This window comes from Helicoverpa armigera, chromosome 4, assembly GCF_030705265.1.
Source record: "Helicoverpa armigera isolate CAAS_96S chromosome 4, ASM3070526v1, whole genome shotgun sequence".
Taxonomy (NCBI): Eukaryota; Metazoa; Arthropoda; class Insecta; order Lepidoptera; family Noctuidae; genus Helicoverpa; species Helicoverpa armigera.
The window spans coordinates 10780444-10797111 of record NC_087123.1 but is presented as its reverse complement, the minus strand read 5'-3'; the positions used below and the strand labels follow the sequence as shown (position 1 = coordinate 10797111).

The following is a 16668-nucleotide window of genomic DNA, read 5'->3' as shown; positions in this document are numbered from 1 at the left end:
AGATTTTCCTGCCATCCGTGGAAAGTATTCATTTTATGAGAAAAACATGTCAGATGACACTTTCCATAGTTTGACGTTTAATTTGACAGTAATGACAGATCATTAGCTAGAGCTGCGATGTCGCTTTCTTCAGAATATCGATATTGAATCTTTTCTAATGATAGAAGTTGTTGGTTTATCGTGAGATGTAGATAGGTCATCCGGTTTTTGTATCGTTATTTACCGCTTTGCTGATGTGGTTATTTACGTGTTAATTGCTGGGGATTTTATAGACGTTTACTGATGTGGTGATTTGTAATAATATAGGTCTTTTGCTTGTATGTTGTGCTGCATATGCTGTCTTTTAGAAATATAAGTCCAATGTTAAATGTTTTTATTCCAAATAGGAATTTAGATTTTGTCCTCCAAGTCACTTTATCCTATAAAATTTTCAATATTTTTGGTAGCAGAGTCCTCAGTATCAGTATATAATGAAATAAACTGCGTTTACGTAAAAAAAGAAACTTGCTCTATGTACCTACGCAATATTTGCATCCTATATTAACCTTTTTCACCTAACTTCCTGGTCAATACGGAGCCATCGATACTTCTAATGAAAGGTTAAAAACTAGCCGCCATCTTCCGCGAAAGATACTTGCATTGATATATTAGACTTTTTACTTAACCACACCATATATCCTTTAGACTAAATCTTGGATATTGAGCCTTATGCTTTTAGAATTAAAAGTGCATTTGGCTTGACAGTTAATGAAGTTAAAGTAGCTTCAGACATCTTCGAGAATATACGAGCGTTTGTTTTGATACAAAATTACAAAACAAATCACTGAACGAGTGATCGATTTGGTAGGTAGGCGCACTTATTACTGTCAATCGGGAGCTTTAATGGATTTAGTTCAGGTACTGAGGAATCCTTACGAAGGAATCATTGACATTTTCCAAAATTCGAGCTTAAGTTCAAGTGCACAAATCGGGGCGACATCGCAATGCTTGTCTGGGAGGGCCCTTAGGGGTAAGTGCAAAGCTGATGCAAGCAGTTTCCTGTGTGTTTGCGGATTTGACTTTCCACTGTTCTCATTACTCACATGCTGCTTCTAAGTAATAGTTGTTCATTCATTGCTTACGCTTTTCCATAGAACTTTTAACATTGTAGGTACCTAAGCCAAACGAATAAGTCAATAAATGTGACATAAATAAAACCTTTACATAGAAATCAAGCATAATGAACCTAAATAACTGTAGGTATTAGCTATTTCAAGAAAAATAAATTAGGGCTATTAAAGCAAAAGTTTATTTATTAAAAGTGTTGGATAATAAAATTGCAAACTAATCAAATTACAAAAGCCCATTTCCCCAATGATTGATAAAACTCTCTAATTTCATTTGTATCCGAAAACCGATCATTTCAACAATATACGCATTTCAGCTTGAAATCATTTACCTACGCATTGAAAACGACTTTCAATAAAACGTAACTACGATCAACATTCACAAAAAAAACGTGTGAATTCCCAAAATCGTTTCATTCGATTTATCATTCGAGTAACATTGTTATCGATTACGACCAATCGATCATGACTAATCGGTCTGCATTTCTTTGTAGAACTGTAGTTATTTCAAACAATAGCAATGTTTCTTTAATAAAATTTGGTCCGTGACAGACGAGCGGACGTATAATATTTAACTGTTATGTCTAAAACAAATTGGCTCACGAAATATCGTGTGATTGTTGTGACCTTACAGGTCTTTCAGAATTAAAAAGTACTAGGATATTGTTATCGTTGAAAGATTAAAAATAAATTAATCGATAAAAGCATCAAGTGTATCAAAAGCTCTAATAAAAATAAATAAGCCGAGATTCAAAGCCTTAACTTAAACATATCTAATTATTCCTCTTATAAATAATTTAATTACCTACGTAAATAATTGTTTGTCTGAATATAATTGTCAAAGTTTTTCTTACAAAGGGCGCATAACTCTCTATACTTTAACATGGTCTTCTTTGAAAGTACAACGTCCGTTTTCTGACCGTAAATGCATCAAAGTCCGTTATACCACTATTCGGGCTATTTTCAGCCGAGACCGTTTTATAGCTCATTCCGGCGCTCCTTTGATACCAAAAATAGTTCCCACAGAATAAAACTTAAAAGCATATCTGCAAAGAACAGTTCGAACTACGGGTTTTCGAAAAATCTTTGATGTTAGGGCAAAAATCTTTTAATATTATGCATATCAAATGTTAAAAAAAACAACAATTGTTCTACATGTTCAACATGTTTTGATGATTCGCAGAAATGTGTACACAGCAAAACCGTCAAACGTTTCAACATTAACCTAACAAGACATTACTGTTCACTTAAGCAAACAGTCCAAAAAAATATACAAAAATGTTAATTTGTAACCTTACAAACGACTCAGATGTCGGAAATATGAGCTGCAATTCCGATGGAATATTCTGCATACAAAAGGGAATGAAAATCAACGTGAATTTTCATAGTAACAGTGTTGGCAATGCAGTGTAAAATCAGGCCATTGCAGGCTGGCCCACATTTCACCACGCTTCGTTTTTCAGCACTTATTATGCGAATTTAGCCTTTATCGCCATATAAGTCTTTTAACTACACAAAAATATTCCCTGATGCGGTAGTGCTTGACTAAGGCAGTCGCTTCTCAGAAACTTATTTGTATGACCTTAGTAACCTGAATAAGTTTATTGAACTGGTACTTCAGGGTATAAAGTTAATGGATGTGTATTATGTGCATAACTTGGCAAAAGCTACCACAATTTCTCGGAACATAGTCGTGAAATATTACGTGATTTATCAACATGTTGTTCTAGTAAAAATGGTGGCGTAGCAGTTATGTGTAATGTGGCGTTTGAGGAATTACTTTGTGCAGACAACATTCATTTAATATAACGACTATGATTTAAGCTGTTAACAAAATCCCAACTCAAGCTAAAATTGTAATGAAAGCTCGTCTAAATCCAGAAGACACTCAAACTCCTCATCTCTTGCTCTATGATGCAACACTGACATGAAATCTACATCATCAATGGGGAACATTGAGCCAAATTCTACTTACCACCACAAATGACATCAGCAAGGTTAGTCTGCACGCACTGGTGCGTGACCGCCCCATCTCTGAGGGTCGTGATCTCCCCATAGAGCTGGTGCAACGCTTCTTGGTCCGACATGAGGATAGTTCGGGGGGAAGGGCAGTCATCCTCGATGCTGTTCGCGTGGTGACGCGAGGACGATCTTGATCGGGATCTACGGCGTCTGAAAGAAATGGTTTATGATGTGGAAGATTACAAATTGATTAAGTCATTAAAGGTACTGTATACTGCAGTAGGTTGTATTAAAGTAACTGGAGTAGTATGAGCAACCTATAAAGATAAGTATACTTTTTTTATAAGCTAGAGTTCTTGGCAACCTAGTTGAAGTTCTTAAACTTTGCACAAAAAAACCGTGTTAAACTTTGACCGAACTACACGAACTATCACTTAAGAAGAAACATGAAAATTCACTAAAACCTATTTCCGTTATATTCTCAGAATACAGCTAGTTAACAAGAAAACTGCTTACAAACAAGAATACCCTTAAAAGGTAAATGCTTCCAAATAGGAATTTACGAGGCGTCCAATACGACTAACCTAGAACTATCGTGGAAGTCAATAGAAGCGCAGATTCAATAGAAAGGGCAATCAACCAATGAAATAATGAAAATAAAATAGACAAGAAAATTACGTAGACAAGATATGTAATAATTTTTGTAACTTCAAAGAAATGTATTAAAGATACAAATAGTCCTACAACAAATAAATTCATTCTAAAAGCTCCGACAGAGAAACAGCAAAGACAAGAAAATGTAAATGAATCTAATTAAACCGAAGTAAGCTTTGGATTTTTTGCAGAACCAAGCCAGGATCTGGTTTAAATTATTCAAGATATGTACAAGTTTGGCCTCATTTTGATAACAAGAACTAGTTGATGTCGATCGCAGTCGCAACTAGTTTTAGATAAGATCCCTGTTCAGATGGATAGTATGTCGGTATGCAATCGATGAAAGAGCCGCATTGAGTACATGCTTTGACTGAATTGCAAATGAATGCATCAAGTCTTCTGTTGAAATCTGTTTGAAAATAGAATTGAAATCAGAATGTTTGGGTTCTGATTTAATTTATTTATTGTCATTTTCAGCTTCCTCGTTAGTTTTATTTTAATTTCCATCAGGTGCCATCTTACTCTTAATTTATGCGTAAGCTCATCCGTCTTTTTGTCAACCTTTAATATTTATTTTGCCACTAACGTATCATTTTTTTTTTCTAGTGACAAAACAAAATTTAAACCCACTAATAAGACACACTATTTATTTTAATGATTGGCTGGGAATTATTTATGTTATCTAATCATATCTTCTATAAGATTCTTGTCAAATGATATTATACCTTCAATATTAACGTTAAGGTTTAAATTCCTTTGTGGAGATGTTCGGTCATCGTTACCCGGATTCTGCCACCATATAATTCATTGGCGATATTTTTTGCCTTCATTAATACCTCATGGTGTTTTTGTCATATCAATTTGTTAGTTAACGGAAACATTTTGCGGCTGCGTCATTGCCATTAGGTAATTGACAATTGAATGTCGACACTTTGCATTAAATTGATTATCTTTATTTTTGTGTTCTCTTTGTGTCTTGGTTAAGATATGACAAATGTCGTGTGAAGTTTCATCGTTTAAAATAAGATTTATGAGATAGTTTTCACTATCTCCATATCTTGGCATTACCAGAGTAAACAACTCTGTTTTTATTAGTTCGAACAACTGGAATAATAATTTTAAAAGCATTATTACAGTTTTGCAAGCCATTTATGGTTTTTGCAATGTTATCCAAGTTTGCAACAATTTCTTTACGGTGGGCGTTATAAAATAATGTGACATAAAGTAGATAAAACTTGACACTTTACTAGATATTCATTTCATCAGCTACCAGTTAATGTTTTTTGCATAATAAAATCTAGTCTCAAAAGGAATAAATAACTTGTTTGAGATAAAAAATGACGTTAATACAGCAAACTTTAGATAAATATTTTGAAATAAAAATAAAGAACATGAAATACGAATCTAAATCTTTTCAGGTTTGCTCAATGAATGAGATATCGGCAATGAATTATGAGTCAGTAGGCTATAGCATATCCATTAGTGCTATTGCAAAATTGCAATAATGGACCCCAGCTAACCTTGAGTTCCTAAAATCTAAAAACGATTCTCAACCTTGTTTTTATTAAAAATTCACACACTGCAGTTAATGTATGAATTGCTGAGATAATAAGCAATCGCCTTTGTGAAATAATGTATCGACCTCACACATTATGAAATGACACCTACGATACAGTCTTAATAAGCGAATGGAAGAATTATTGCTTTTTGTGGCATTGGAAGGACGAACAGACGTAATGATGTCAGGTCAAGTACTCAGATACGCCTACAATTTAATAAGTGAGATATAAACGTAAATAATGAACGCTACATTATTCGTACGTTGATTCGAAACAAAAATGGCGACCGCAAAATCTAATCCACCACATTTGATGAAATTGACCACAGCTCCATGAATGATTTCAATTAGATTATGTTTATTGTGATTATATTTTTATACCAGTTTAATAGTTTTAGAATTTTCTATGGATATCGTAAACAAGGAGCATATCCAATGCATTTATTGAGAATCATTTTATCCACCTTGAAAAATGAATAAAACTGAAGTAACCACAAACTCGCTAGATTTATTACGATGCACGTCGGATTATCCAACCAATTATTCGTCTCCTAAATTGACTCGCCAAGCGCCATTTTGAATCCGCGCAGTGTCAAGTTTGGCGCCAAAATTGGTGCTCTGAACGCAATGCGCGTTCAATTTCGTGAAACATGTCCACTTGGTATCACCTGCGTACTAAAATGGGGTTGTGACTCATGTTATTTGAGATTTTAATAAATATTTAAGCCGTGTACTACTCCTTTTTGGGCTTAGGTAACGACATGTGGAATATGTATCTGCCTGACGTCAACATTTCATTTGTATTCATAACGGCTGTTGAATTGATCAATTAAATCAAGATTTTATCACACTTTGTCCGTGAATTGAATTTTAATAAAAAAGTATCTGTATAACTGATATCTGCCGTGAAATCTAGTTACGAGTTTTTTTGCCAGCTTTTTGTGTTAAATAGCAAAGTTATTCTAATTTCCATTGCCAATTGTTTAATTTATTTGACACCATTTTTTACTAGTGCTGTTATAAAATATATATAATTGTTTATAAATTTTAAATTCAAAGTATAGATGACAATAAAAATCAACTCTAAAATTATAGTCCAAACCGCCATGAATTTTACAATAACCTCAACTTTCGCAGTAAATTCCAGCTCCATGAAGTTTGTATCGAAACTAGTTTCAAATTCATAGTCAAGCAATAAAAAACTTACTCTGGCGTGACTATGAAGAAGCCCCTCGACGTTTGGTATATTTTCCTCTCCTGCATCAGTTGGGCTAATGTGTCGTAGACTACCTCCTGTGATGGAGTCTGCATCGATGGGAATTTCGCGGACAATGAGGTCCGTATACTTTCTAGCGTCGCTGATTGACCCTGCAACAAAAAAATGGACTTTAAGTAATGGTAGTTTAGTTGGTAATTCTTTGATGACTGATATTTCACTAAGGAATACAAAGTTTACCTAAAGAAGATTTGGAATTTCACAACTAAATTTTTTTGTTGAACCTTTCAATTGGAACCATTCTTATAGCCAACCAAAACTTGACGGGTAAATTATCATTAAACTCAGTATGCTAGCATTTTTTTCTGATCTATTTACAAACCAAATCAAATACTGTATCTCAACATCTTTCATAACCTGTCAGCAAGACTACCAAAAATTATAAACGCATTATGCTCACGAAGCAATACTATAAAATGGATTAGATGTCCAACAATAGAATTGCATAGAAACTCAGTATATTGCCATTCAACCTGTGATCTATCATCTGTAGCTTGATTACTCAAGCGAGCCCAAACTTGGTCTATCAATCAATTTCAATCTAGATCTGGTTGAGTTAGCAGAATGTCTTCATCTGTAGTGACCTTCACTATTTGGACAGCTGCCATTGAATCTCGTATTTGGTCAAGATAGGAATCGTTATAATAATAGTGTATCTACGGACTGAGGAAAAAGTGGTCACTGTTATTCTGAACATCAAGTGTACAGAAGAAAAACAAATGAAGTTCACATTACTTAAGACTGTTTTGACGCTCGATTACAACACGAGAGAGTTATAAATAACATCAAAATAAAATAAAATGATGAACAGATTATATGCTCAAAGCATTGAAAGCTATGGAAAAAACCAAGCTCGATGTTTGGCAGATTATTTGTTTGACCGTACAAGTACACGCAAACACTTTAATCCACTACTATTTAAGGCAATGGAATCCTATTGTGAATATGATATGGACTTGACCTAGTTTTTACAAAAGGTATCATCGTCGATCTATTCAGATAATATTTATCTAAGCTTCTTCGTTTCACGTCATGGTCGTTGAGCGTGTTAACAGCAGGCATAGAAATATTATTCTTTGTGTACCTAAACTTTTAAAAATAAAACCATGCACCCATTACTGTACAGTTTATATCATCTGCAAAGTTATTTTAATCAGCTACTTTCTATTTAAGTTTACCATTAAATTAAAACATAACAGAAACTTAAAAAAATAAATTCCACGCGATCAAGTTGAAAATCCTAACTAATTGAAATTAGACCTATACTGCATTCGAAAACGATAAATCGTGTACAACCGCATATCGTTCGCGTAAATTTCGCAGTCAGCAAATGAAACCGAGTAGCAATAGCGCACGTAAGCGATAAGCCAGCAACTTGTCACTGCAACTACATTACTAAGGTCTTTGAACTCTAAATAATTTATTACCTTACCTGCCTCAGGCAGTTCTCTGATATACATTGTAATAACATTCCTGTTTGTATCTAAATCTAGATTAAGTCTTACTTTTTATCTCGTATCAGTACTATCGATCATTTGTTTAAGCATTTCATCAATCATAATATTGTCTTCGGTGATATTTTTATCAATACTTTCAATAGTTTTAATATCTTCAATATTTTATGCAGAAATAAAGATCTTCAAACATTCACCTGTGGTTAAAGCCTCGTTCCTTCATTTAACTATGACTAATAAATCAATTCAATCAAGGCAAATTTGATCTTGTTCAATTATCAACGGACAATCTAAGCATTGTTGGGTAAGCCAGCCTTCGCGACATGGAATGTGGCAGATATTAATGAGCATCTATTGAGAAATGTACGTAAATATAATTTAAAATGTAGTACGCAGTTTATCGATTAAGTGATTTAAATAATCGAGCGTACGTTTTATTGATTTAGATTAATGCAGTGTCTTTTGTAATCGATATTACATTCTATTATACAACCGTTTCTGCGGTAACTGTGACCTCATGTTTCTTGGTTGCCATATCACGAGTTGCTTCTGCGAATGCTTTGACTTAACTGTCATCATTAAAGTTAAGCTTTGCTAACATATCTTCATAACCTTTTACCTCGGTTTCATTTAAAACATGTATGAGATGGCCGTCATTCCCGGTCTAAGTAATTAAATTCTTTCCAACGCGCTCACATTAAACATAACCTGGAGCCATTTCAAAAATGAAAACTGCGACATTTAATTGAGTCATTTCCCCTTATTTCTTCTTGTTTACCGTTTTCTTCGGCAATTAAAGCAGTTGACACATTTAAAGAGTCTGTTAGTCGAGTGCTGAATAATTGGGGCTTAAGTCAGACAAGTTGTGATATATTAAACCTGTTTGGGCTATTAATGCACGTTACGATATCTGAGACCTTTATGTTAAGCGATTTGGCAAAGGCGTGGTTCAAAGAATGCTCTGTATGACACAATGGTAACTGTCGTCTGTTTTAGTGCGAGTGTTGCAATGTCTCATATAAAGTGTATTGCCATGAATGATCTTTATGTTTTGGTCTTTCATTAAAAGGTCGATGAATGGGACCGATCGGTTCTTTGGTATTAATGTCATTTGATTTAGTTGAATGTATTTGTTAGAAACATGTGGTTGGTTCATAATACACATGTGTAAGAGTCCATAAAGTGAATATGCAAATAGCAATTGATGTTTACTCAATAGAGTTAGTCTTGTGTGTTTAAAGAATCACCAAATTACGTTCTTAAACACCTTTTCGCATTTGGCCTTCAAAAATGCCTATGGGAAAGTAAACAAAAAACTCGTTTTTGCTACAAATTAGAAATTCAAGCAATCAAACAATTATTACGAATATATAAAATAGTGTATAATTTATATACAATAACATAGCCATTAATGTTCTGAGAAATGCTAAAAGATCTTATATCAAAATGTAATCAAAATATGAACAACGTAAATAAATTAGAGTTTACTGGTTTCAGTAAAATATTTGACATAGTAATGGCTTGTCTTAAATCAGACACCAGTAAAGCATTCCAAGCCTAGGGCTTTAAAACAATAATAACTATCGGAAACTACTCAAAACAGACGCTTGGACAGTCCGGTCTAAATCCTATCTGGGATAGGGTTACCATATCTGAAAAGAATATGAATAGTCCTCAAATTCTCTGAAAATGCTGTATTTTTGGAGGGTCGTATTGGTTTTATGTAGTTAACCTAACATTTATTTAAATTCATTTGCATATCTTTCAATCAATCAATTTGCTTTTCATGGCTAAAGATGGTGATGCCTGATTTTGTCCTTTTTGGAACCCACGGAACTATCCCGAGTCCTTTCTCCTCTAGCCTGAGCAAGTTTTTAAATCAGGATGAATCCGGGGAAAGCAAAACTGATGGCTGCCCTACCCAGGAGCGTGCCAGCTACCTCACCTAAGTCCTACTTCAAACACTATATTACAATGTTAATGCAATCCTGATTGAAATTCCGAGTGGCATTGTCTACAAGACCTGTCGGCTGCCACATTCCTTGTCCAATAAGATGTGGAATTAGGCCATAATCTTGCGTAACTGACAAATTAATTGAGCAAACTTAGATACCTGTAATTTCAAGAACCAAGTTTATAACTTTGTATCGATATAATTAATGGAAAAGCAATAAATTTCCTTTGTATCTTATCTGATTTTGTTGTGATTAATAGTGATAAGGAATTTAAGTGATATTGTATACCTAGATTGTTTATAGAAATAAGATTGTAAGAATTTACACAAGTTCGCTGATTTACTATGAAATTGGTTGTTTGGTAACGTGGAGACGACAGACAATGACCCGATCACAAAAGGCCATAAGGTTACTAGTAAAAACCGCGCCATTTTCAATTACTTTTTAATGCATCGTTAAATTGGTTAATTAAATTGAAAATTCAAATTGATGGTGATTTAATATGGCGATTACTCTGCAATGAGCTCATGGCGCAGTTATTTTTAGGAGTGTATCGGCAAAAAGACCATGATGGCAGAATTCCTTGCAACCTCGAATGACTGGACGAAGTGGTACAAGGTGTAAGCGACAGCGGGATTTATTTTTAGCGTTTTTAGGTCGTTTGAGGTCGAATATTGTAGATATGGGGTATAGGAGTCAGATATTTTAAAGAGTTTAGGTACGGTCATGAGGTATTTTGAAGACATGAGGCAAAATTCCTAGGCCCATCTTTGGTCTAATAATGTGAGGATACTGTTAGTTACCTAAAGGCAAAGTCGTGGTGGCCTAGTGGGCAAAGAACCAACCTCTCGAGTATGAGGGCGCGGGTTCGATTCCAGGTCAGGCAACTTTTCTAAGTTTGTATGTACTTTCTAAGTATATCTTAGACACCAATGACTGTGTTTCGGATGGCACGTTAAACTGTAGGTCCCGGCTGTCATTGAACATCCTTGGCAGTCGTTACGGGTAGTCAGAAGCCAGTAAGTCTGACACCAGTCAAACCAAGGGGTATCGGGTTGCCCGGGTAACTGGGTTGAGGAGGTCAGATAGGCAGTCGCTTCTTGTAAAGCACTGGTACTCAGCTGAATCCGGTTAGACTGGAAGCCGACCCCAACATAGTTTGGGAAAAAGGCTCGGAGGATGATGACTGTTAGTTACCTGAAGATCTGATTATACCCCTGAAGACAATGTGTAAGACTTTTCAAGTTTTGCGTTGTATAAAAATGTTTTATGGTCGAACCTAAAATCTAATCACCATTTTTTTTATGAACGAAGTGAAACTACATGCCTAATATTTCAAGCGTAAACAAAATTAATTCTGTCAATAAAATAATTTATTAAAACCACAACTTACACCACACATGAAGACAAACACCGAAACAGGTTTACATTCCTAAACCAGTATTATATTTTTATTTTAGCAACATTTCACGGCCAAGTTCCATCGATCTATCCGTGCCGTATGCAAATTAACTTAATTTGAATAATTTACTAATTATATTATTTATTTCTTTTACTATGTTGCTTTGGTTGATTGGCGTTTTTATTAGTGTAACAGATGTTTGATTAAATTGTTGCTAACGTGATGGATTGCTATTTTGTAAAAGCTATGAAGGAGCTGCGTGTAATGTACTTATAGGAATTAAGAACTTTAGGAATACGATATTGGTATTGTCTATCATCATCATCAGTCTTTTTTCCAGTGCAGGGTTGCGGTCTCTTCTCGCGCAGAGTAGGAGTATGCGTAATCACCACGCTTGCTCCAAGCGGATTGACGATTTCATACTTAAAGTCCTGGTATCCCCAAAATTTTCGTTCACCTTACTCATTGGAGTTATAAAAATATAATTAGAAAACATGCGTTGGTGTTTTCACATTTTATAAAACATCACATCTATCTTATTTTCTAATCGACTTTAATAAAAAGAGCAGAACTATCTTATATGATTTATTATTAACTATAGAATATTACCAGATAATTTTAGTAATACCTAAAAAAATTATAGGGGGTCAATCACCTCCACGTGAGCTTGAATTTATGAAACTGGTCTAAATTAATGAAAGCTGTCATACATAATATATTTTTATTTGTATATTTATGATAGCGAAATACATAAATGCAGTTCAATTTGGCGAACTGCAGTAGATAAAACAATTTATTTTATAGAGGCTCTTTTGCAAAATGTTAATTGCAAAGCTCATCATACGATACCCAAAATATTTTTTCTCATATCTCTTCAAGTCTTTGTTGCCAAAAGCCAACAAAAGAAGCGAAAAAACAAGTGAATGTGCTCTACAAAACAATAATACTTACAGTGAAAGCAGTAAACTAAAGTGTAATTAAAAGTACTCGCATACTGCAGACTAAACAGTCGGCCGACAGTTGACCAATTTTTTTTTTCAATCGGCCTCATCTCCCGAGCCTTTTCCCAACTATGTTGGGGTCGGCAGCTGAGTACCAGCGTTTTACAAGAAGCAACTGCCAATCTGACCTCCTCAACCCAGTTACCGGGTAACTCACTACCCCTTGGGAAGACTGGTTGTCAGATCTACTGGTTTCTGACTACCCGTAACGGCTGCCAAAGATATTCAATGACAGTCGGTTCAATGACAGTTTCAGTCGGTTTTATGCATATAAATACCTGATCCTTTTTATGTGCATACTAACATTTATCTTCATACTGATTTATGAGCCCAAACAAACTATCGGCCGACTGAAAGTCTACAGTTTGCGAGTAATCTAAAATTAATTCCGAATCAATGTAATTGTAATCCTCTGTTCCGATTCGCAAGCCTATTGTTTCAAGTTCTTTTGTTAATTAAATGCTAAATATTTGGCTATCACAGGCTAAAGTTTCATTGTGATATGTAGAGCGGTTATTTAGATAGTCATCTTTGTAATTTTATGTTGGTTTTACAAGTTTTTTAATATGCTTAGAAGTGGAGTTTTATGTGATGAGGTAGAGTGGAACTTAAGTTTGTGTTTCTATTACAGTTCTAATATGTTAAATATTTCATGACAAATTGGTTCAAATTGGTAATATATGAAGTGACAGTGAAGTAGTTACCTAGGTACTTTCAAGGAAAGTTTGATTATACGAGTTATAATGAGTTATAAGAGTGTTACAACTTTTTTGATGTAAAAACGACGAAAATATGACATACAACAGCAAATCTAAAGTCATAACAATGTCGATATATCGGTCAACTTGTATAACATTGAAGAACGATTCGACATTAATTTATTGGCAGTTAAAAACTTTATTACTTTATGTTTCACTTATAAAGTTGTAAACCCAACTGGGGCTCAGTAATAAAGAGTATGATTTATATCGTTTACGTCGATTTGGGTAATTCCACGCCCTATGATTACCTCATTGAGCTGACATACAGACATACATACAAATTGTTATTTATATGCTATAACTTTATTGGTACTATCACGCAATAGCCCTATAGTAACTAGACCTAGTTAGGTTTGAGGTCGCTTATTCGATTTCCTGGTTGGAAAGTGTTATTGAATTTTCCGTAACTGTGAATGTACTTAACTTTGAGTGATTTTATTTAAGGGTCCAAAGTACCTTTCTAAGAAGATGCTTAGCCATTCCCATGCAAACACTATGGTCAAAAAAATCCTGTATAGTTTTCATGTTTCAGTTACAAGACATGAAGTATAGATTGATGAGTCTGTATTTATATCCCCCATAATTCTTTGTTCATGAATACGTTAGACATAATATACCATTCTTTCTTTGTAACATTCATATGCATTCATTCGACATAACACTGAACCATCCACAAGTTCAACTTCATAACTTAGGCTCAATACACACCTGCGACGTTAAGTCCATGATGCAGTCGCACAGCGCCTCCGGCAGCGGTGTGAACTGGCCCTGGTACGCCGGCGTTACTATGCAGTCCTCGATGTCACCTGGGAACAAATGATAAATTTCTTTAGTACTGGCTTTCATTATTTAAAGAGCAAGTTTTTGAAATGTGGCTGATTTATGCATTATGGAAGATGTAGACGTCAACCTAATACCTATAAATAAAAAATAGCAACCCTTATCTTCCATGTACAAAATCAATACCTATATACCTTGGTCAGGCCATCACGCGTGAACGGCTGGGCCGATTAAGCTGAAAATAAGAGGGGAAGGTACCCGGCAGAAGGACGTAGGATAGTTTTTGTCACCATCTGGCTATGGGAAGCAGTTATGTCGGGACGCGGGTGAAACTGCAGACAGAAGCTAGTCAGATATACTTTTGTAGAAGGTATAATAATATCTTAAATAATTTATACTACTACTCATCACCTAAGAATGTTTAACAATCGAATGAAATGACACCATTTGAAAAATCCACAAACAAAGTATCATTTACCTACAGGTAAGAACTTGCGTTCCAAAATGCCAATTAAAAAGCACCCTTTTCCAAAACCAGCTGCAATACTCAATTAAAGCTAGGATATCGGAGAGGGTATAAATCGCGTCGACACACGGGGTGTCCACTGGGGACGTTTGTTGGACTGTGGCCAAATTCACCCGCATTGTAAGAGTCAAGCGGGAGGGTATTGATGGCTATGTTTTCTAAATATTTGCTGCTATTGAAGTGGATTAGCAGTAGGTAGGGTTTAAGTATAGACTGGACCAAAGGTTCAATAGACTTGAATAGGGAATAAGCGTATGTATGGTTAGTGTATGGTTAAGAGCCCATTTGCAAAAACTTGCGACTAGCGAAAAGGGGTAGGAGAAAAGTTTGCCACAGTAATATAGTCTTCCATGGGTTCTTCATTTCATTTCATTCTACTACTTGATAAAATTTCGAGCTTTGATTTTTGAAATTGAAACTTCTGCACTATTAGGGGGTTCAGTTTTCTAAAACTTATTAGATGGGTACCTACTTAGGTTTGTGGTTTACCTACCAAGTTACTTTCCCGAATCCAAGCTTTAAAATCACGCTAAAAATAAAACCAAGCCAACCAGAGCCCAGTAAAAATGTCCGCAGTATACGCAATAGGACCGCAGTTATATCCGCGATGATATTTATACGTCACGTTTGGCTAAAACCGGGACTACGGCGGATAAAGTTCCGTCACATTATCTTTTGGTGGCTACAAATTGTGAGGCGACGTTATTATTTCCATTTCGTGTCAGGAAGCAAATTTTATATGGGCTAATGTTGCTGTTGGGAATAAAATTAGTTCCAGGAAGATTGGGTGTTTTATTTGATTGGACACGGAAACAATAATTGGGACTGATGTTTTGGCTGCCAATTTCTTTATGACAGAATGTTTATTTTCACCTTCCTAAATCTCAAAAGGGTTTTTTTTTAAACACGCCTTATGTTTTTTTAAAGAAAAGGATTTTGACTTAATCCCCAAAAGTAAACTGAAGCATGTCATGTTAGCAGAGGTTTAAACAAAAGGCCTTAATCTCCAAAAGTAGTAGTATAACATCAAAACTAAAACCAGCATTACACCACAAAACCACGCAACCGTGACACCATTGACACTCAAACACAATTTCAGTGCTGAATTCATGAAACTGAGCTGAATTCAGTGGATTGAAGAGCTTATCTGTGCTCACAGCCTCGGCGTGGCTCGGTTGAAACAATAGTGATGGTACCAGGCTAGCATATTGTGGAAGAGTGTTTATTTTACATTCTGTTTGACTTTGCAAATGTTCACGGTAATGAAGTTGATGTGAAGAGGGATTTAGATGTAGGTTAGACTGCAGTAGTTGGACTAAAAGATAAAGCTTTTTCATGTAGGATTGAGAGCAAGTTTTATAATACCCAAAGCATTTAAGAAAGGCAATGAGTAATTAGGGGTATAAAGTCTATGAGGGTTAAGATTTTACCAGGAATATCAGTGGAGGTGACGCATATGATTAAGTATAGTAGAGAAATATGTATGTATGTTCTACTTAGGTATTATAGACTAATCCTAACAGATGATGATACAAAGGATTAAGTTGTAACTACAAATTAATGTAAATAGCTATCGAATTACTAATTCATTCATATCAGTACATTAACTATAATAGCTAAATATCATCTACTACTAATTAGGTGCAATTAACGATAATTACAGCATAAACCCAAAAGCTGTGCATTTGGCTGACATTCAGCTGCTTTAACAATATAATAACGAGGTTATTCGAAGCATGAAGTTGCAGTTTTGTAAAATAGCGGATGACAGTCTGCTTTATTTTGGACGAGTATTTTATCTATTGTGCCCAAAATTTCACCCGTTTTGATTCTTTCATGGACGTCATTGGTTTAACTTTTAGCGTGGGGGCCGACACTTTGCCAGTTGATTTGTTCATTAGTTCTCAAATGTTTTGAATTTGTCTAAGTTGAGCCACTATCATCATCAGCCTTTTTATTCTCCCACTGCTGGGTACATGTCGATTCTCAGACAGAGAAGAACTGATCGTTAATCACTACTCTTGCTTACCAGTAAAGCTTCAGTTATTTTTGGTAAATAAGTTGATCTACTTTTTTGGAGCCCTTGAATGAGGGTGATTCTTTTCAAAATTATTTAAGGAATTTCCAACATCTTTAAAATATTTAGAGTAGTCAACTTCTCATCCATCCGCATTTTGTTTACACTATATTCCCAAAGCGTTTTCTTTTGTTTCAATCACTAATCTTTTGATTG

At 35.0% G+C, this 16668-nt stretch overlaps 1 protein-coding gene across 1 annotated transcript in view; it reads right to left on the bottom strand.

Annotated features, from left to right (window-relative positions):
* The window catches only part of LOC110374538 (probable serine/threonine-protein kinase DDB_G0267686), a 180445-nt gene that overhangs the window by 37937 nt on the left and 125840 nt on the right, over positions 1–16668 (bottom strand). The window contains exons 4-6 of the mRNA XM_049847007.2: positions 13838–13935; positions 6488–6648; positions 3082–3278 (exon numbers count right to left, since the gene is read on the bottom strand). Coding sequence (XP_049702964.2) covers positions 3082–3278; positions 6488–6648; positions 13838–13935 — 456 coding nt within the window. The remainder of the gene's footprint in view (positions 1–3081; positions 3279–6487; positions 6649–13837; positions 13936–16668) is intronic.